Source organism: Curcuma longa, chromosome 1 (genome assembly GCF_044706935.1).
Source record: "Curcuma longa cultivar G26 ecotype Majalengka, Jawa Barat chromosome 1, ITB_CL_G26_1.1, whole genome shotgun sequence".
In the NCBI taxonomy this organism is placed as follows: Eukaryota; Viridiplantae; Streptophyta; class Magnoliopsida; order Zingiberales; family Zingiberaceae; genus Curcuma; species Curcuma longa.
Genome location: NC_133861.1, coordinates 22,990,775 through 23,012,194, shown reverse-complemented (window position 1 = coordinate 23,012,194; position 21,420 = coordinate 22,990,775). Strand labels below are relative to the sequence as shown.

The 21,420-nt window shown below is 35.0% G+C and overlaps 2 protein-coding genes across 5 annotated transcripts; one reads left to right on the top strand and one right to left on the bottom strand.

Moving 5' to 3' along the window:
• Positions 1 to 453: 453 nt before the first annotated feature.
• Positions 454 to 8,968, top strand: LOC141848117 (polyadenylate-binding protein-interacting protein 3-like). Of its 4 annotated transcripts, XM_074736248.1 has the most exons (17): positions 454 to 684; positions 1,726 to 1,785; positions 2,776 to 2,911; positions 2,995 to 3,135; positions 3,230 to 3,360; positions 3,844 to 4,025; positions 4,430 to 4,607; positions 4,684 to 4,980; positions 5,220 to 5,338; positions 5,468 to 5,516; positions 5,590 to 5,614; positions 5,699 to 5,955; positions 6,123 to 6,266; positions 7,145 to 7,237; positions 7,331 to 7,393; positions 8,554 to 8,600; positions 8,731 to 8,968. In XM_074736248.1, exons 3-16 carry the CDS (start codon positions 2,791 to 2,793, stop codon positions 8,581 to 8,583), a joined length of 1,830 nt encoding a protein of 609 aa, XP_074592349.1. In that variant the 5' UTR covers positions 454 to 684; positions 1,726 to 1,785; positions 2,776 to 2,790; the 3' UTR covers positions 8,584 to 8,600; positions 8,731 to 8,968. The 4 variants fall into 4 exon arrangements, with proteins under 4 accessions (XP_074592349.1, XP_074592350.1, XP_074592338.1 ...); XM_074736249.1 differs by having other exon boundaries at positions 2,998 to 3,135; positions 8,554 to 8,968; XM_074736237.1 differs by having other exon boundaries at positions 8,554 to 8,968.
• A 1,189-nt stretch (positions 8,969 to 10,157) lies between these two features.
• LOC141831564 (E3 ubiquitin-protein ligase BRE1-like 2) lies at positions 10,158 to 20,854 on the bottom strand. The gene is given in 20 exon segments (XM_074718949.1): positions 10,158 to 10,626; positions 10,705 to 10,867; positions 10,959 to 10,992; positions 10,995 to 11,160; positions 11,258 to 11,395; positions 11,774 to 11,860; positions 11,954 to 12,026; positions 12,432 to 12,626; positions 13,671 to 13,747; positions 13,834 to 13,905; positions 14,411 to 14,571; positions 14,645 to 14,831; positions 14,903 to 15,022; positions 15,118 to 15,201; positions 15,309 to 15,493; positions 16,369 to 16,536; positions 16,630 to 16,860; positions 16,966 to 17,053; positions 17,141 to 17,302; positions 20,725 to 20,854. Coding segments are annotated over 20 exon segments (2,607 nt in total). The 5' UTR covers positions 20,809 to 20,854; the 3' UTR covers positions 10,158 to 10,494.
• Between the last annotated feature and the right edge of the window lie 566 nt (positions 20,855 to 21,420).

Sequence of the window (21,420 nt, the reverse complement as noted above, 5' to 3'; positions counted from 1 at the left end):
GTAGCGATTTTTTTAAAACTGCTACAATTCTTATTTTTTTAAAAATAAAATTATTACAGTTACTGAATAAATTATTTTTAGGAAAGATGAGGTGCTATGTTGATATTTTAGAAATTAAGATGTTTTTTTTATCAAAAAATTGATAGTAAACGTTTTTTTATTTTTGCCCAATATAAATTACATAAAAATTGCAACACATAATAAAAAAATGAAGTAAATAAATATGACATGAACTATAATAAAGATATTTTAGGTATATATTTTAATCCAACATTACTCATGTAATTTTAGATAAATTAGTAATATTTATAAAAGAGTTACATATTTACATATTAGCCACTTTGTTTTTTTTTGCCCTCCAACCCTTTTACTTCAATAAATTTGCACGGAGGACCCTCGACCTCCGACAACGCCGTATTCCCCTCTCCATCCTCGCAATCTTCTGGTTTTTTTTCCTCCCCTTTCGAGAGCCTCCTGGTGCGGTGCCGAGGATAGCGAAATCTTGAGATCACGGTGGTTTGCTATCTCCCCTCCCCTTCCCGAACCCTGCGACCTTCTCTGCGTGGCGCTGCGCCAAGGGTGACAGCGAGAGGGTTTCCTGTGTGGTGCGGCGCCGAGGACGAGGGAGCGAGTGCGGTAAAGGGCGGTGACGAAGAGGAAGATTGGAAAAAGGCAGCGGCGTAGGTTTGTCTTTCCCTTTCAACGTGAGATCTACGGTCTTCTCTCCTTTGCATGCATGTCGATTTCTATGTTGCTAGGGTTTCTCATTTCCTGTCATTTTTTTTTTCATTATGTGTTCTATACTATGACATTATACCGCTTAGTATCGTGATCATTCATAGGCAACAACTATGTCACTTCGACATAGCGTGTAAGTGGATAAGAACACTTCAGTAACAGCTGGATTCTGGTTCTTCTATAATTTTTTTTTTAAGAAAGAACAGGTTTTGTTTGAAGGTGTAAAAGACATCACAATAATGTATGAAATATATAGAATGCTTAATGCTTGTACATAGGAAACCTGACTTAGTCGTTATAGTCGAATCAAACTCCTTATTTAGGCTCATTTGTTAAACCGCACCATGCAATTGGTAGATTTTTCATGATTCATGGCGAATAAGAAAACAGTTTGAATCTGAACATAGATGCTCAATCTCTGAGCAATATAATCCCTTGCATAAAATGTAGGTGGGACTTACAGTTTCTTACTCATTCCAGTTTGAAGTAACTTATTTGTCAATTATGTGGATCAAGCAACTTACTCCAATGAGTCAAGTTTGGATAGGCACACACTCCAAATTGAAGTAATCTACTTGTGCTCATGCATCAATCATCGTTCTCCTTATCTGTCTCTTTTGTTCATTTTGTCCTCTCTCAGACACAAACTTTAATATTTTCCCATCCTTGCTCCCTCCAATTCATCATATGATCACTTCTAAGATCGTATGGTATTGGTCGATCAGAACCCTCCTCACCATTACATTGCTTCATAGTTTCCTTCATCAAATTGATATTTTCATTTACCTTTTTTTGTTTTAAAAATTCTTTTACTTCATGATCCTGATATGGCCGTAGATTTAGCCTTTTTTCCAAGCTGCATGAGAAAGGAGAACCACAAAATTGAACCTTGTCCTGTTTTTGGTTTTTACATTCCCTGCCAGTTTTTGTTTTGAGATTTTCTAAGTAAGAACAACCTAGTGACTCATCTCCTGTCTTCTTTTTCAGGTGGCAGGATCTTCTTGCCAACTACAGGAGCTTCATCGAGGTTACTATCAAAGAAGGAAGGTAATAATCTTCCAACTCATTTTAGTTTATTTCCAGCTTTAGTAGACAGGATATGGCCTAACTTACCCTAGTTTTGATGAGTTGTTGTTGACCAAAGGGCAATAAATTGATTTACCTGAAAAATTTTCCTTTCTCTTCCAGTAAAAAACTCTCTATGGCATGAAGCATTTGTTAATGAGTATTGGTACCATATATGACTTAAAGTGAGGGCGAGCATATGAGCAATATTATGGTTTCTTTGTAGGGGACCTGGTTGTCATGATTCTTAGTAAGGAAGGCAACCTCATTGCTGTGAACATTTTAGAGAAATCTCATTATCAAGGGTTCCTTTCATTGGCTTTGTTTCCTAACATGAATAACTTATCTCGTCCTGCATATGGACCTAGAGGTGTGTCCAATCCTTTCTTATCTTTCCTATGTGATTGATGAGAACACCAAACTTCTTCGGGTGAGGCTGAGTATGCCGACCCTCCCCAACCCTCACATTGGCAAGAACCTCATGTACAGAGGATTCCTTTTTTTTACCATATGAAGCCTAGGATGCTGGTCAAACTGTACATTATAGTTGTCAGAGGGTTCTTAGTGATAGTATATGAATGTGTATCTACATGTTGTCAATTGAAGTGTTACAGAAAATTATTGCCGTGAAAGCTATAATTGACTAGAGAATATAGTTTATATTAATATACTATTTCCCCCTCTTTCCGTCTCTCGGATAACATTAGTTTAATGAGATAATCATATTCAAGATCCATGCTGAAGATGTGGAACAACAACTTTATCCATATTTCATTGCCTTTTTTTCAAGGTTTAAGGGGGTTAAGAAGCATTATTTTTTTTGGAACCCCCTTAATATTGTACCTGTGGGTGTTCAAAATTTCAAATAAATAACTGCACTTTGTGTTTTGCTTTTGTTATTTTTTTTTTGTACTGCTACATTCATGTGACTGGAGCTGAGTTTAATAAACATTTCTTGTTCCATCGTCTTAGAACCCAAGGTTGAGAATGAATTCTCAACAAGGTAGGGTATCTACTAATGGGTATAGCCGCGGAAGAGTTGATACAGTTACAGGATCTAGGATGGAGAATAATATGCAATCAAGGAAGTCAGCCTCTCCTAACTTTGGTAATGTGAATTAAGTGTAGATGCCATACTTGTTAAATTCTTCAGTCCTAAAAGCTTATGACGATTTGCAAATGGTGTAATAGCAGGAAAGATTACAACCCCATCACGTGATCGGCTAATATATGTTTTGTCCTTACTGATTGGTCGCCATGTTGAAGTCCATGTGAAAAATGGATCTATAATTTCAGGGATCTTTCATGCAACAAATGCTGATAGAGATTTTGGTACTTTCCATACTTGATTTGTCTTGAATTGTGATATGCTTATGTACCACCATACCCTCTTATTCTAGATTTACATGTCTGGATTTGATAACAGAAATTGTTCTGAAAATGGCTCAAGTGGTTAAGGATGGCTCCGTGAGAGAGCAGAAGTCTTTTCGTGATAGTATCACATCTTCTCGGCTAATGATTGTACCTGCACGAGAACTTGTTCAACTTCTTGCAAAGGTTTATTGGATTTGAACTAAATTAGCTTCCATTCAATGTGTTAGCAAGCCTTTGCATGTATTGATTTATCATACACTGGGTCTCTTATAGATCATGGCTGGCATGAACATATTTTGCCATGTAATTTCTCTCATGCCAGAATCAATCTGCATGTTTGTTGTCCCTGAATCAAACTCATCCATGCTACTGCATGTTTTATGATGCTACTGTTAAATATTAAATAAATATATACAAGAATGCCATGCAGAATGTATTGACTCTTTATCTTGTTGTCTGTTATCATGCATGGTGTAGATAGCGCCAGGAAAATGTTCCTTATGTTTTACTTCTTTGTCAGATTTACATTCTTTGACATACTCCTGAATTGCTTGAGATTTATCCTTTATTTTTCTTGTTTTGCTCTTATATTATGAAAAAAAATCCAGGGTCTTGATAGTTTGTGTATATAGGATTTATTCTGTTTCTTTTCTCCCAAAATATCAGGATGTGTCACTTGATGAATTCACCAGTGGGCACTCAAATGAGAAGGGCAAAGACCTCTTGATTGATTCAGTTATTTCTCATTCACATCCAGAGACAGAAAGAGAGCTGACGCCTTGGATCCCAGATGAAGATGATCCTGAATGTCCTGAACTGGAGAATATATTTGATGGAACACTGGATAGGTATCTGTTATAACATTAACATTCTATTTGTTTATTAGGGTTGAGTGGATTGCATTGCCATATGCAACATGTATTTTGGCTCATATTTCCTTTATTTTATTCTGGAATCATTTTATCTTCTTTATTTTTTCAGTCATTTCTTCTTCAGTGCTTATATTCTGGAGTCTTGAATTTCTTATAATTAAAACTCCTTATTTCAGTTATTTACTAGGTATTAGTTCATTTCAATAACATCAAATGCACACACACACACACACACATATAAGTTTTAGTGATAGTTTTGATAGCGTGATCTTTCTGATTTTTTTTTTTTAATTTAAATTGTTCATCTTCTTTTTTCATATTTGTGTTTTGTTTAGATTTATATTCTGTGACTAAGCTGTTAGGATGGATTTTCTATTTAGGAACTGGGATCAGTTTGAAACAAATGCTGCATTGTTTGGAGTAAAGAGCACATTTAATGAGGAACTCTATACTACTAAACTTGAAAGAGGTCCTCAAATGAAAGAGCTTGAAAAAGAGGCTTCAAGAATAGCTAGAGAAATAGAGGGACAGGAAGCCCATGATTTTCATCAGGCTGAGGTTCTCTCTTTTTGAAATTATATGTAGTGATACATTCTAATGGGCTATAACTCATAAAAATAACAAATTCTAACAGGAAAGAGGCTTCAACTTCCATGATGATCTTGGCCTTGATGAGGAGAGTAGATATTCGGCTGTACGTAGGGAAAACAATGACACCAGATTCAGAGAAACTGAGAACACCTACAAACGTAGGGAAAACAATGACACCAGATTCCGAGAAACTGAGAACACCTACAATTCTGAAATTTTTTCAGGATCAGCAGGCGGTGTGACTTCTAGATCATCACATGAACCTTCAAGCACTAAAGTCAGTAATGAAGTGCAGGCAATACAGAATGAAACTTTGGCATCATCCAAAAGTTCATCACTGGTAACTACTAACATTTCTGTCCAGGAGTATCTTAGAATAACATGACAAATGTCAGGAGCAGTAAAATGATTTCACAATATGCTAATTATTGACTATTTGACAATTTTTCCATGTTGAGTATTGCTATTTCTAGATATCGCATCCAGAAAGCAACAGCGGAGCTACAATTTTTGATTGATCTGAAAAAGATGAAAAGATGTTTGCCTGAACATTCTTTTTACCATTCATAAATTGTGCAGGATGAGGATAAATACTTGCATGCTGACAAGGATTCAGGTCTCTATCCTATTAGTCATGATAGTCACCAAGCATCTGACTGCATTACCCAGAGTTCCCCACCCTTGGATGGTGAGAGCAGGTTTGTGCGCTGTATGAGCTGATTAATCATTTTTTGTTCCTTCAAAGTGGAATTGTTTGAAGGCTTGGTCATATGATGGCTAAGGAATCTTTGTCCAAGTATCTTGATTCATGTCTGTGGTATGCCTAGGTTTGCCTTAAATCAGCTGAAAGATCAAAGTGACAAGACTGAGAATACAGTGAGATAATTTTAAATATTTTATATGACTACTATTCTGTTTCTACTCGCTTCTGACATGATCTTTTCTACAGGTTCAGGAATCTCGAGCATCTGAAGGTCAGTATTGACTTTGTGATATGAACTGACTAAACTTTCTTGACTTACCTTGAATGTTTCTTTTCATTGATGTCCACTTTTCAGGAGAGTTGGAAGGATTATCTACAAATGGAACATTGTGTAGTCCTTCATCTTCTAGTCAAGGAGATCTAATTACTGAACCTTCAGATTCTCAAGTCCTTGTCGATGTGTCTACTTCTATCAAATCAATTAGTTCTAGGACAAGACAAGGTAGTTCTCCAAACAATGTGCCTGCTGACACATCAAATCGTCTTAGTGTATCCCCAAGGTCCTGCGGATCACTTTCTTCTGAAAAATCGACTCTTAACCCGAATGCTAAGGTGATTTCCTGACAGAAGTAGATTCCCCCCCCCCCCCCCCCCCCCCCCCCCCCCCCCCCCCCTCCTTTTTTTAAAATCATTGTGGTTTTGACTTTTGATTAACAGGCTAGTTAATTTTTCATGTGCAAGTTAGTATTTATCCTAGTCCCTTCTGCTGTTATAATCAGGAATTTAAACTGAATCCAAATGCAAAGAGTTTTACTCCTTCAACCTCTGAAAGGCCACATGCAGAAGTATCCGATGGCCCTTTCTATTATCCTAATAATGTAGCTTCTTTTCAGCATATGCATGGTCTACCTGTGGGAATGGGGGTAAGATTTAAAACTTGCTTTCCTGCTTTTCTTTTTTGGGTTTCTGTTGGAACATTGGTGAATGGATTCTGCAGTTAGCTCTACTTTAGTTTCCTTTTATAATTTATCATGTTCGATTCTCCATAATGATGCTGCAATTCTATGCTTGATTCTTAAGGTTAAATGGCTACTTGTGTTAAGTTAGTTTTCTGTTTTATTTCGTACTGGTGTAAGTGCATTATTAATCTGCATATACATACAGCTGTGATATGCCTATATTTAGTATGTGATCCACTGTTCTAGGAATACTGACAAACACTTAGAACCAATATTCAACCTCTTTCTTCTGACTAAGGAGATATTGTAATTCATAACAGTTTTAATAAACTGCATATTTGTTCTTTCAAACTAGTCTATGTATTGCCTTTTTTTTTAAGTAATTAGCTTGGTGCTCATGCATCAGAAATGTTCAAACTGTTCCGAATCATAATGTTGTGCTAGAATTTGCTAGTAGGATTAAAAGTTTAGAGTAGTTATATCAGCCTTCCATTTATATCTCTGCTATCCTGTTGCATTAATTTTTTCAGTTAAGTTGGAATTGCAAACTTGATAAAATCTACAGCAAAGTATTGATACTTTGGAAATTGCCTTTTAAAATTTGTCCAATGTATTGCAAGTCAACTTTAGTTGGGAATCACTAGAAAAAAAATTCATTCAGATGTGCAGAGATTTTTTTTTATCCTTCATGGCTACTGAACTTCTAGGAAAAGAACCCCTTGGATTAATTGATTAACTAGTGGTGTGAAAGTGACTTTACCTGATTTGCTCTACATTTTTATTTTCACCTTCTTGATTATAAACTTTACTTACTATCAGTATATACTGACTTGTGAATACAGGCTGCTCCATTTGGCCATCACCCTGTTTTTTACAATCCTCACGCTCCACCAATGCAATCCTCCCAAGCATATATTCACCCTAATGGGTCAATGGTATGTGATTTTCCTAAATTTACTTTCATGGACTATTCAAGAGTAATTTTGTTGTGTGTGTGCTCACAATTTTTCTCATGTCATATATTTCAGTATGGACAACAAATGATTGTTGGACAGCCTCCACAATTTTATTATGTGCAAGGCTATCCACCTGTAAGTTAATCTGTCTTGAGTTTTAGTCTATGCTATATAATTCTGCTTTTTTAATGTATATATTTTTTATTTTGTAAGCATGTTAGTTTTTTGGAGCTGGTTTAATTATAAGTTCTATTTGAAAATGTTCTCATTGAACTAGCATTCACTTGCCTTTTCAGGTTAATCCCAAAAAAATGTATTGTATTACATATGTTAAGTTCCAATAATCTCCTTGCCTTTCTGAATTGCTACTGTTGCAGACTGTTCAAACTGCTACTTGATAAATCAATGCTGTATAAGTTGCTAAAGTTTTATTCTACTTTATAATTCACTCTATACTCTTTGGCTCATGTATCTTGTGTGATTTGTCTTTATTGCTAGGAGTTGCAATCATTCTGGTTTCAAATATAAAATACTTTTTAATCTGGTCAACCCTACATTTCACACATTAATATATGTACTTTGAAAATACTAATACTAGAAGTACTTTTTTGTGTTTTCTTTTAAAATTTTCCTATAACTTGCAACTGCCTACCTGCGGTATTTGATGCATTCACCCACCCTGTTTTTGCTTGCATTCCACATTGAAGGATGGTAATGCAAATCTGCATGTGTATTGCTCAGTCTGAGAGGGTGGTAGGAAGCACAGTCACTGCATACCTCTGTAGATATTGCTAGAGACTGACTATTGTTAAGTGGTGGTTCTTGTTATAGTACACTACTCAAGCTGGAATCTGTAATGAATTTTTAAAAGATTTTGACTGTTCCTGTCTGACTTGTTGGAATCCGGCTAATTCTAAACCCGGAACAATTTTGATTATTCTGATCATTTCCTTGTTGGGGTCTTTCCATCAATCTCAGTCAATTCTTTCTGACTGAAAATTTCCTCATTGGTCTTTTGACGGTCTTGATTTATTTGATTGCTAGCTAGTTGTTTTGGAAGGAATTGTTTGTGAACCATGCAATTTTCTTTCATTTGTAACGTGTTTAGCATGGTCCTTTGCCATATCAATGCATCATGTCGTTACCTGGATTCTAGTGGCGAATGGTTTATTGACCATTAATAAACCATTCGAACATGGAGAAATGATATTCTTTCTGATTGCTTTATGTATTGGTTGTGCTTCTCCCTCTTGTTTTACTCTACTGATTGTTTTGCTTTCTATCTTAACTCTCAGGAGATGCCACACAAAGGGAGGAAATATTAAAGCGTTCTAAATCAGTGGTAACCACCTAACCTTCAGTGGATTTCACCTAATCTGCATTTGCTGAAAGACGAACCATCATTATGGCGTGTGATTTCTTACTGGCCAGCGCCGCATGGCGGGCATTATAACCATTTTAAATTGCAACAGGTCGCAGATGCTTCCATGAGTTGGAAATGGAGTTTGTATGTAAAGAATGAATATGACTTAGGCAGCAGAACAATCTTCTCTTCTGAGATGCACTGCTGTTTTGTGTACTGGTTACGTTGTTGGCTGTGCTGATCTAAATAAACCTAACAAAAAAAGGGGCTTAAATATGTATTTGATCGAACACATTTGTCAGATGTATTGCTGACCTTAGTTGGATTGCTGCCCTGCTAAATTACAAGTACCTGTGTTTTCTAACTCCAATTGCCCAAACACAGGGAGAGGCGGTTCCAGCAATGATTTTCGAATGTTTCTTAGGGGAGTGAGTTCCTCATTGTGGAACCTTGGAAGGAGCTCATTCTTGTGAAGCTGACCAAAGTATTCAAAGACGGTGCTCATATACAGCGATGTCAGGTGGTTCTACCCACATTTTCTTCCCTCTTACTTAATATTAACTGAAAGAAACCATTTGAGATGAGATGAGTGCAGTAACTTTTTTTTTTCCTATTTTTTTGAAAATATATATAGTGAACTAGTGAGGTTTTAGAGACACGTGTGCACAATTGGACGGGCGGGTCTAGCACCAGTTGATAAATTGAATGAGTTGGGTCTGGTAGATACGTCCGATGGACTGTGAGCTGTGGATTGAGGGAGAGATGAGACTGGCCAAATAGACGGATTGACGGGTGAGGTGGGTTTAGGAAAGAAAATTTGACACACACAGATATATATATTTAAAAAATATTTGAAATGATATTATCCCTGATAAATAAATTATGCAGGTAAAAAAACAACTACAAGAAGGGTTATTAATAAATCAAGTCGAATTAAATTTTATAATATTTAAATTTATTTTATTTGATAAGATTAGTGAGTCAAATTAAATTAAATCATTAAAATAAAATTAAATTTATTTTTTATAAATTTGAATATGATTTATTTAGATGTAATTGAGTTTTTAATTTAAATTTATTTGTGTAATGTTAATAAATATAATTTATAAAATTTTTTAAAATATTATGTATAAATATTATTCATCAACACTTTATAATTTTCATTCATTAACATTAATAAATTAAACATATTTGAATATATATATATATATTCATATTTATTCATTTAATTTAATAAATTATTTAATATTTATTTAATTAACTTTATATATTAAACACATATAAATAAATTCTTACTAATCTAATATCCAACTTACTTATAAATATTTAATTCATTTAAATCCTATCTTGAAATTTTGAAATAGATGCCTTAAATGATTAAATCCAAAAAAGATAAAAAGAAAATTTATATTTCAACATTCCATAGAGTATTCACTAACATTTAACCGGCTGTATATATTTGAACATAACTTATTCATTCAATTTAATTTAAATTTATTTATTTAATTGATCTACATTGAAAAAAATAAATTTTTATGAAATGGAATATAAAACTTACTCATAAATATTTAATTCATTTACAGGCTATCTAGAAGTTTTGATTCAGAGTGTCAATTCTCATTTTAGTTTCTTACCAGCTTCTGCGCATGGCACAGAGTTATTCATCTACGGATAGTGTAGCGATGAACCCATAGACAAAAATAACCTAAACCTGTAAGGACTGACTTACATTTAATAATTTACATATCCAGCCTCCATGCTATGGATGGTTAAACAGCTAAGAAAAAAAAACATCTACCAGATCTCAACTCAGACCCCGCATGCATATTTGAGGAAATAAACCACTTAACTGTCGAGATGCCTATTGAGAAGTTCATATCTTCACCTCGCGAACATCATTCTGTCCAAATGCGGTGCCACACCCAGGGCATTTGCGATGACGAATTTCCAGATTCCTCTGGATGCATGGATAGCAAAATAGATGAAAGCATTTGGTGATCACAACCTACCAAAGGAGGAAGATAAAGCCCTGTTATCAAGAGTTCAAGGAGCGTAATTATGAATAGAGGCATTGGATAACTACCTCCTTTGGTCTGTCAAAACATACACCGCATTTGAGAATCGCCTTGCACTCCTTGATCTCATCCTGGAGCTTTTGGATTGTGACTTCCTCACTTTCAGAACTCATTTCCAAGACTTCAGCTTTCACCTCAGTGAGTTCTTCCTCTAGCTTTTTCCTCTCTTTTCTGAGTAAGAATTCAAATGTTGAATAATGAGTGTGATACATAGGACAGCTATCAGCATTATCTACACCAATTCAATAAAGGAAAACACCACCTTTCCTTCTCTAATTCAATTCTCAAATCAGTTATCTTTTTTGGTTCCGTTCGTATTCTTTCTCAACGGAACTAACTGTAGATCGAAGCCACTTCAGCTCTTTCTCAGCATCAATCAACTCCAACTTATTTTTTTCCATATTTATATTAATGTGCCTACTTTCTGTGGAAGCTTTAACAGCTTGTGCGACGTGTGCTTTCATCTGTTCAATTCAACCAGTGAACAAAGAAGCCTTGCACATAGTGAAAATTGCCATACGAGGAGCCATAGAGGAAAAATCATTGAAATAAAAAGAGCACCTGCTCTTCACCATTAGTTACTTTTGTCTTCAAGAACTCTAACGAGCTGTTTACTTGTTGCAGTTGCTTTGATATGGTTTGCTTTTCAGAAAGAAGTGAACTATGGGTTTGCTTCATCTTCACACTATCTGAAACTAGCTGGCATATATAAAAAGAGTCATATAAAGATACCAAATTTCCACTTGTTGGGGATAGAACAACAAATCTTCCAACTGCTAAAATGGTATTGGTTAACCACTGTTTCATACTAGAGACTAAAAAGCACATGCACACAGCATAACCACCTTAATCTACATATATGATAAAAAACCAGAAGACAATCCAATCTGTAAGTGAATTTTGTATGCTTATGCCGCTTTAGAGTACTAATAGTTAATGCTGTGTAATGCATAGCAGACGGCATTTATAACTCTAATAATAACAAAAGGCCTAGTCACAGCATTGAATAATAAAAAAAGTTTAATGCATATTGACAACTTTTTGCAATAGAAAAACTCTATATAACGGTGGAAAAACCTTGATATTGTAGGCATCTCTATCAGCCACTAGTTGAAGCAAATGCTGGTTCTGTGTTTGCATGTCTTCATATGCTTGGCCAATTGTCTATTAGCAAAATAGTAGAAAACGAAGAATATTTAGTACACACACATAAACAAATTAAAGAGCAAATTTTACAAACCATGAGGATTATATGACCTCTATTTCAGAAATATAAGCCTCGCCTTCAGCTTCTTTTATTCTTATGGTCTCTTGAAGCTCTAAGACGTCTCTGGACAAAAAATACAAGTCAAACGACTGCAATATTCACATTTTAGTGTATCAACTCAAAGGTAATGGAATCTATCCGACAAACAAATATGCTATTCAAGAACCATGAAAAATTACCAAAAAGAACACATTTCTTTATCTTTTTTTTTTAAAAAAAAATCTGTAAAGTAAAACACGTCATTATTTAACAACAATATGCTACATCAGAAGTTAGTTGTTCTTCGTAAACAAACTGTTGGCATAGAGAATATTTCACATTATATTCATATTCAGAAACTTAGAAAATCAAACTTCATGAAAACTTTGCAGCATAGTAAAAGCTGAATATAACAATGATCATATTTCAGAACTGTTATTGGTGAATAACAGCAGACAAGATTCAGTTGGACCATGACAACTATCAAACCTCTTAGCGGCATCTAATCTGGCCCTTAGTTCTGGTGTTTCAGCTTCTGCAACAGAATGTCTTTGATTGTAAGTTGCCTCAGCATCATTTGCTGCTTTCACTCGTAACTCAAGACTGTTCTCAGCTAAGGTAGCTTTTAAGAGATCAGCTTGTACACGAGCTCTTTGTTCTGATTCCTTGATTTCGGATATTGTCCTGTGCAAAATCAGAGTTTCAAATGTAAAACCAAAATTTGATAATTAAATCTACATAAAGAATACCATACCAAGACCAGATAATTTAGAATACTAAAGATACTACCCATATCATTCAGGTTCACTATGATAATACAACCTAACAATATGCTCCTAACATGATGTCAGAACAAGACCATGCCATGGAAATGTAGACAGTGTCAGCTACCACAGAAACCATATTGGTAGGTACAGACCTATGCTAACCCAAACAACTATGGTACAAGAGTAATCTGGAAAGATGCAATTTTTTTTACAGCATTTGATATCATTGGCATGAGCAAAGGTTCTATACTTTAGTTTATTAAATGCAATTAATGGTTGCCCAACTCATTGAATGGGTTGGGTAGAAGATCCTTAAAAGAAAAATACTAGCGCTGTAATCATAACATGTATAAGGTTAAATCATTGGCATGAGCAAAGGTTATACTTTAGTTTATTAAATGCAGTTAATGGTTGCTCAACTCATTTAATGGGTTGGGTAGAAGATCCTTAAAAAAAAATACTAGAGCTGTAGTCATAACATGTATAAGGCTAAATCCCAGTTAGCATGTACCATACAACCATGATGAGGCCATGCCAAGGAAATGCAGACATAAAATCAGTTACCACTTACCACAGAAACCAGTTAGTGTGTACCATACAATCATGGTATCAGAATGAGGCCATGCAAAGGAAATGCAGACATAAAATCAGTTGCCACTTACCACAGAAACCATAGACAAAGATCCATGCTAACCCACTCTACTATGATACAACACTAAATCTTGAAAGGTACACTTTCTTTTTCCATTAGATATCACTAGTATGAATGAAGATCAAGAAGAAAAATTATTAGTCCTAAAACAAAATATTGATTTCCCTAAGAAAAAATGTGTTAACTTTTAAAAGGACATGTTCTTAGACTTAACCAAGAAGGGGCATAGATGCACATTTACATACTGGACAATGAACAAGGAGAAATGTAATATGAAGAAATCATTTTTCTCACTCTGCAAATACATACCGAGTGTCATGATATTCTTTTCCATGCATATCTAAAATGATTTGCAACTCCTGTTTTTCTTTTTCCAAATTCTCAACCTGAAGTATGTTTCAAGCAAAATTGATAAATCATAGCTGGAGTTAATCAATTATAAACATCCTTAATCATGTACTGGGAGGCATACCAGTTCTTTAAGCAATTTTCTCTCAACCATTTCTTTGGCATATTTATCGGACAGAGTTTTGTGTTCAAGAATCTAGAAAAATTGAGACTCAATAAATCAATAATAGAACATTGCTATATGATAAAATCTAGGAAGACATACAACCAAACACAAAAAAGATTCTGAACTTGATGACTACGAATGATTCAAACCATACAAAATCCACCATTCCAAGCAAATTTACAAACATAAAGGGTGGGTTGGTTCTCAATGGTATTACTGACTAATAAAGCTTCAATGATATCTAGATGAAAGAGCAGCTTGGTGCACAAGTCTCCAGGAAATGCAAGGTATAGGAGAGGTCCATATGTTAAAAATTAAACTTGCACGTGCATGCTGCTTCTATGCCCAATTCATGAAGAAAGAACATGTACCACAGAGCCGATGTCTCCCTATCATTTTTTTTCTCTGTATATGTAGAATAACTACTCAAAACAAGGATGCCATTTGCGAAAAGCATGCTGTTGTATGGAAGATCATTGACTACCAGAAATAGCATATTGGTATACAGAAAAAAAAAAGGCTCGAAGATCAAGACCTTCCTATTGAACAGGGACCTCAATGACTCAGCTTCTTCACGCAATGCAAGTGCTTCAGAAGCTGCTTCTTTTGACCTATTTAACTGGCTTTCCATCATTTCCATTTCCTTAGTCAAAGCGGAAGCCATGACATGAATTTCATCCTTGATATCTTTCCTACCTGTTGAAATAAAACACTAAGTATAGATTGTTTAAACAGTATCCACACTATTGAAGAATATGGGAAAGCCCACCTAAATCCTGCTCAGCTTCTTCAAGTTTACTTTCAAGATTATTTTTTTCGGCAATAAAATTCTGAATCTGAATCTCGAATTCTGCAATTTTTGCCTCATGATTTCTAATAGAAACCTTAATAGAATCAGCTGAATCTGCTTTAACATTTAATTCATTCTCTCTTAGCAAGTAGTTGGTCCTATCAGCCTGAATATAGATATACTTGTAAGAGGGAATCATTCATAAATTGTAGAAATTACTACCAAATCCAAAATTACCTGCAAGGATTCAATCAGACTCTTGTAACGAGCAAGTTCTGCATTCAGATGCTGAAGTTGATCATTTATCAGAGAGTACTGTTTTGATGAGATAACATAATTCTCATCCTTCAATTGGCTCTGCATTAACACAGTTGAAAGAATGTGCAATTAAGGAAACAAAAAGAGTTATCTAAGAGCACAAGGACAAATTGTAGTGAAAATAAGAATATAACTTGAAGATCTTCCAATTGCTTTGAAACAATCAGGAAATCTTCCTGGGCTTCCTGAAGCTCCAAAAGACGGCTAGCAGCCAATGTCTGCCATATTTTAGGAAATAAAAAAGAGTGACACATTCACATGAGAATGAATAAAGGATGATTCCTAAAGACCGAATCTCAAGTTACCATGTGTGCCTTAATTATACCTTAGCCTCCTCGATTGACTCTTTCAAATCCTTCAATCCCATGGTTCTACCTACACATTTATCTGGCGAACTACTTCCATTTGCAATTAAAGCATGTGTCGTAGATGCTCCATGAATATGCATTTGCATAATTGCCAACTTGCGTCGCGTTTCCTCGAGCTCTGCCATGCTCTCCTCTAATTCACCTACATAAATGACGGAAATTTATTTTAGCTTTAAAATAAAGATACTAAATATGAACAAAAGCAACTGAAGGAAACATAAATATCTTGTTCACTCTTGTATAATTGCAAGATTGTGATTTTACAATCTCTATTCAGTCTAAAAATTAACTTAAATCCCAGGTATGTCCACACTGGCTAACTTCAAACACTTGTTATCAACCGTAGTGCAAACAGGTGTACACAGGGTAAAATGAAAATCTCATTTAGTTGGCGCTATGCATCCACACTTCAAAACAATATGCTATTTTCTTGTCAGTAATGATCACATAAGGTATACACATTAGCATTCTTGATTTCAACATATTCCATTAGTAAATATTGTGTCAGTGAAGTCTGTCAGTTTAGTTAGTATAGAAATAATCTCTAAATTTATTCTTATTTCTTCATTCAAAAGAACATGACACATAATCAACACCAGTAGAAAACAAACAACTCTGAACTGTACTAGTTTTTGGTTCCTCAAGCACTTTTTCCATCTTAAGGTCTTCCTATAAATCCCATGATTCACCATAATGGCACATTGAGTTCGTTTTACCATAATATTTAACCATATCCATTACTCAACAATAAATTTTAACATTCTAGTAAACCTTGGTGCCAATTTTGATACTATACTTTTCCACCTCCGGGAACATTGATCATTTCTGGTAAGCATTACTAGTCATCCTTGTCTTAACATTCTGTATCCACCTCAACATCCTCATTCCTTAGTATCACACTTAACACCATCTACTCCTTTATGCCACTTCAATCAAACACCTTCATCACCATTCATGATGTAACAGTAGTGTGAAAAAACAGATTCGTAGCATCTATGAGAAAAAATGATTCAGTACCTGAAATGCGTTTAATCTCGGATTCTGTAGTTGAAAAGTTGATTTTGCAAATGTTTATTTCTTCTGTAATCTGTTTGTGTTTCTGAGAGAGAACATCAGCAGCTTGGTGCATGTTATTAACAACCTCTCTCAAGGATTCATCAAACTTCTGAAGTTGAGAAACAGCATCTGCAGATCATTATAGTAGAGAAAGGAATAGATTGAACCTCTAGCAACAAGCAAAATATAAGCATGAAAGTAAGAGTAGTGTGCTATTGTAACCTTCCGAGGATAAATTCCCTTGTAAGGCAAAAACTAAGCATTCATTTTTGGCCCGGCGTGAAGTAATCATATCCAAAACATATTTCATCAGATTGATAGTGGCTGAACGGCGTGAAGCAAGTGCTTCTTCAACAACATTTGCAAATAAATTCTCAAATTTTTTTTCTGTAGGGTTTAATCTCGTAAGCCTGAAAAGAAAAACCTCCTCTGGAGAACATGATTCAAGGGCATCTAGTGAAAGAGAAATCAACAAACCGGAGACAATTTTCAACTTCAAAAGCCCAGCACAAGAATAACTATTAAGATAAAATAAAAACATAAAGATCCATAGATAACCTTTGGAGTGATCTTCATAGTCCAGCATTTGCATGGAATGCAGGTCACCACCAGCTCGAATACAAAGAAGAATTAAATCCTCAACTAGCTATGATTTTAAGAAGAGAAGAAAGCAAACATATGAAATCAGCAACAGGAAAGGAAAGAAGATGAAGTAAAATAATCATAAGATAACCTGATTCCACATCTTGTGTAGTGTCATCAAAGATTTGTTGTAAGAACTTTGTTTCTCCCTCAACTCTTTAAACTTTCCTTCTAGTGTGTGCATGTCAGCCTTTTGGGCCTCCAACTGCTGGACAAGCCTTTGATTCTGGTAATGAAGAACAGCAGCATCCACCTGGATACAGAAAACTATAAGGTACTCACCAATTGCTAAACACAATATCTAGGCTAGAATAGTCAGCAAACTCCAAAAAAGACAGACTCTTAGACACTAAATGATCCTGATAACAAGCAACTAAAAAATACAGAAGAAATTATATACCATTTGAAACAATAGGCACAATACCCTATTGGGTAAATGATGTTGCCCTTGTGGTTGAGTTTAACCATGGGGTTTTAATATGTTGACAACACAACTTAAGCTGCGTAAATATTTGATGTTATATTGAGTGTGTGTAGGTTAGTCGTGCCTGAATGACATTGGAGCTCGAGGACAAGTAAACCCGAATCGAGTGGAGATGGACTTGAAAGCAAGTAGACCAAATCAACTAGAGATGGACTCAAGGGCAAGAGGCCCAAATTGAGTAAAGATGGATTTGAGGCAGAAGGCTCAAATCATGTGGAGATGGACTCAAGAGCAGGAGGCCCACATTGCGTAGAGATGAACTTGAGGATCGGAAGCTCAAATTGCATGGATATGGACTCATGAGCAGGGAGCCTTGTCGAGTGGTGCTTGGAGTATTCGAGGACGGGAAGTCCATATCAAGGTAGAGCATGGATTTAAGGGCAAGAGGTCTAGGTCGAAGGGATGCTCATAATACTTGAGGGTGGAGAGCTTGGGTTGAGGAAATGCTTGATGGACTTGAGGACAAGAGACCAAGATCGAGGAGATGCTCAGAGTACTGAAGACATGAATCCTGTTATGTGGTTACAATAATGTAATTTTTATTTTTAGGCATGCAAAATATATGGATGTATGATTGCCTAAGTAGTGAGTGAGCTATCTATAGTTTGATTGTTGAATCCTTTCAAATTTGGAAGGTACTCAAGTCATCTTTGTTGACTGACTCAAGTCTCGGATAAAAGCTTACTACAATTTATGTGGGTAAGGAGGATTGTCCAACCATTCCAATCGATTGTAACAAGGAATTCCAATAGATTGGATGAAGACACTGAGCAACAAAATCTTCTTGTTTGAGATTCAATCAACTAGAAAGGTTTCTAGTAGACTAAAGATATACGTGTTAGAATTCAACATTAATATTAGAGTTGTCCAGTTGACGAGATTGTTGTTCTAGTAGACTGAAGGTGCCAAGATCAGCTCTCTAAGTGAGCATTGTAATATATAAGCTCTTGGAGAGATTTTGGGTGCTAAGAACACATGAAAATATCTCTAAAACTCTTATGCTCAAAAATAAAGTTGCCAAAGAAATCCAATGAAGGTTGAAGGCTTTATCTCAAGTTTTTGGTAATTTGCCTCTTCTCCAATCTTTCATTTTCATCTTTAGCAAGAGGTTAGTTTTAATCTGTTTGTGAGTAAATTCTTGAATAGGCTAAGCTCAGAAAGAGCTTGTAAAATCCCCATTTCTAGGTCAAGTTGTCTCCTCAAAAGTTGTGAATCTCGATTTGTAGAGACTTACCCCATATTTCTCGTATTAAGTGGTGGATTAATGAATTTGCAGGAGAAACACACAAGATACGTTGTAGGTCGTGGAATAGGGGCAGAGCTCTAAACCACACTATATTTCATGTTTTAACATTATTTGTTTAATCTTTGGCCTTCAAGCACATAGTTTTATTGGCTTCGACTATCAATATAGATTGTAACTTGTGCTTTTTATTGTGTGCAAGAATTTGATGTCACCAATTCACCCCCTCTAGTCAGTTATAGACGGTCCTATATATCCATCATGAGATCCACACAAAGATTCTTATTCAAGACAAAATTTTGCTCATTGGTTTTAAGATATCATAAAATCTAGGAAACATATCCATGAAAATGACCAAATGCTAATTCAAAAGAGATTCTTATTCAAGACAAAAGCTTGCTCATTAGTTTTAGAATATCATAAAATCCAAAAGGCATAACCATTAAAATAACTAAATTCGAAATTACTCCCAATTTCCACCTTTCTCAAAGTCAAGACAAGCATTTCAAGCCCACGGCTCCTCTCCAAAATCTTTATTAAGGCAATCAATAAACAAATAAGTCAAATCATATCATGAATAGCTCCCATTCTCCAAGTCATTTAATGTCACTGACAATTTTTAAGCTCTTTAACCACTAAAAGAATAAAGACTGTGATCTTCTGTCTAGTAAAAACCCCATCTGCAGTTATGTGATGCAAGGAGAATCTATAAAATTATGTTAGTCACCATTATGGACTATTGATGATGGTAAGATTGAATAATTTTTTAGTAGGCCAAAAAATATATTTGAATAAGAGGGAAGCACATAGGTCATATCATTCATGGACCAAGACAATAACAATTGCATCATTTCACAGCCAACACAAAAGGTCCACACCAAACTGAAAACAAATTGGCATTTTAGAATTCTTGACCAACAATAACAAATCATGATTCTCAACTATTGTGGTCAATTACATGGATCCTACCAGCAAATGAATGCATTATTGCACTCTATGTATAGACTAGATTCACTATTGCATTCTATAAATTACGTTACTTCTATTTACACAATGTATAATTTTCTTTGGGCTCCCTCTACCCCCCAGAAATTTGACACCAAGCAACTCGATTTGTTTAACTAGCCTATTGATAATCTTTGAAAATGATTATACCCATCTTAAACTATTCTCTTATTTTGTCTCTGCTCGTAATTTCTCCCAAATAATATTATTTTCAATTTTATCAACTGGTAGAAGTTTTTCTTATGAATGGGAACAAAAAGAATTAAGAAGCTCAATCAATCAGAAGCAAAGACGTCTTTTGAAAATAAGAAAATTTTGAGCAACCATGAAAAATAATAGTCAATTACTTTCCTAAAACAAAAGCCCCAAGATATAGGTTAGTTTAATTGAAGGTTTTTCCCCCTCTCATTGTCATTTAGTATTATTTGAATATAGGACCTCGTGCTCGCATACCATATTAAGTTTGGAAGGGTGCCCATTTATGCCTACACTAACTATACTTTTATCTTCACTGAATGAAGAAGCAAAATACTTGACACTGATTAAACTTGACATAGAATAAAAAATACGAAAAAACGCAATACTAAATAGCCTAAACTCCAAGCACTTCCCTCATTCTTCCCTAAATGGGCAAGCCATAGAACCAAATAATTTCAAGTACAATTGCCCCTCCAAGTACCAAACGACTTATGTAATAACAAAGCCATCCAGAAGGGATAAGTTCAGGATGAAAAAAGGGCATCAAGTGAAAAAGTTAGGGCATGAACAGATACATACAAGGGCATTGCTAACACCTAGACTATAGAGAAAATTAGGGGAAAGGAAAAGAGTAATGGACTAGGCAGGATCATGAAAGAAGTCTTATCGGTAATATCTACAAGAAATTTCAAGTCCGAGAGGTTCTGCAATGAGAGGCAACTTTCAAAAGAGTAGCGTGAGGAACCTGCTGCCTGTCGATGGCGGACGCGGGGGCGTCTTCATCGCCTCCAGCGGCGGATCCGATCCTCGCCGCCTCTTCCTTTTCCATGCTCCTTCGCCGGTGCGTACAAACAACGCGGTCCTCCGGCCGGAATTCGCACCCCTGCCCTCGTTACGGTCTCAGCAAAGGGGCCAAAGGAAATAAAAAATAAAAAAAGGGGGAAAATATGAAAAATCCCCCCTCAACTTTCAAAGAATCTTTTAAAATTAGACGAGTAATAAGAATTTTAACATATTCGTTAATCATTAGCAAAATTACAAAATAGTATGACATTATTTAAAAATTAAATGAATATATATTTTAAAAAATTCAAAACATATTTCTCCTCTAATAATACTGTTATTTCAGCACATACCAACTAATATACCTTTAAATATACATACATTTTTTTAAAAATTAATTTAATCAAAATCATTATATATGGAAATTATTATATTAAAATAATCTTTATCAATTCAATTAAAATTATTTAAACTTAATCTAAATTAATCATTTTAAAACTTTATTATAATTGACTAATTGCTATAATAATACTAAAATAAAAAAATACTAGAGTGTTGTTTTGATAATTTTTTTAAAAGGTGTATCATTTTAATGAACAAATAATAAAAGTCGCTTTTTTATTTTTGTCAAGAAAAAAAAACCGAGTGTGTGTGATAA

Coding starts and splice junctions, on each gene's coding strand:
- LOC141848117 (XM_074736248.1), top strand. CDS start 2,791: ATGAATTCTCAACAAGGTAGGGTATCTACTAATGGGTATAGCCGCGGA. Junction 4,981..5,219: donor CATCCAAAAGTTCATCACTG/GTAACTACTAAC, acceptor TAAATTGTGCAG/GATGAGGATAAATACTTGCA. Junction 5,339..5,467: donor CCCTTGGATGGTGAGAGCAG/GTTTGTGCGCTG, acceptor TGGTATGCCTAG/GTTTGCCTTAAATCAGCTGA.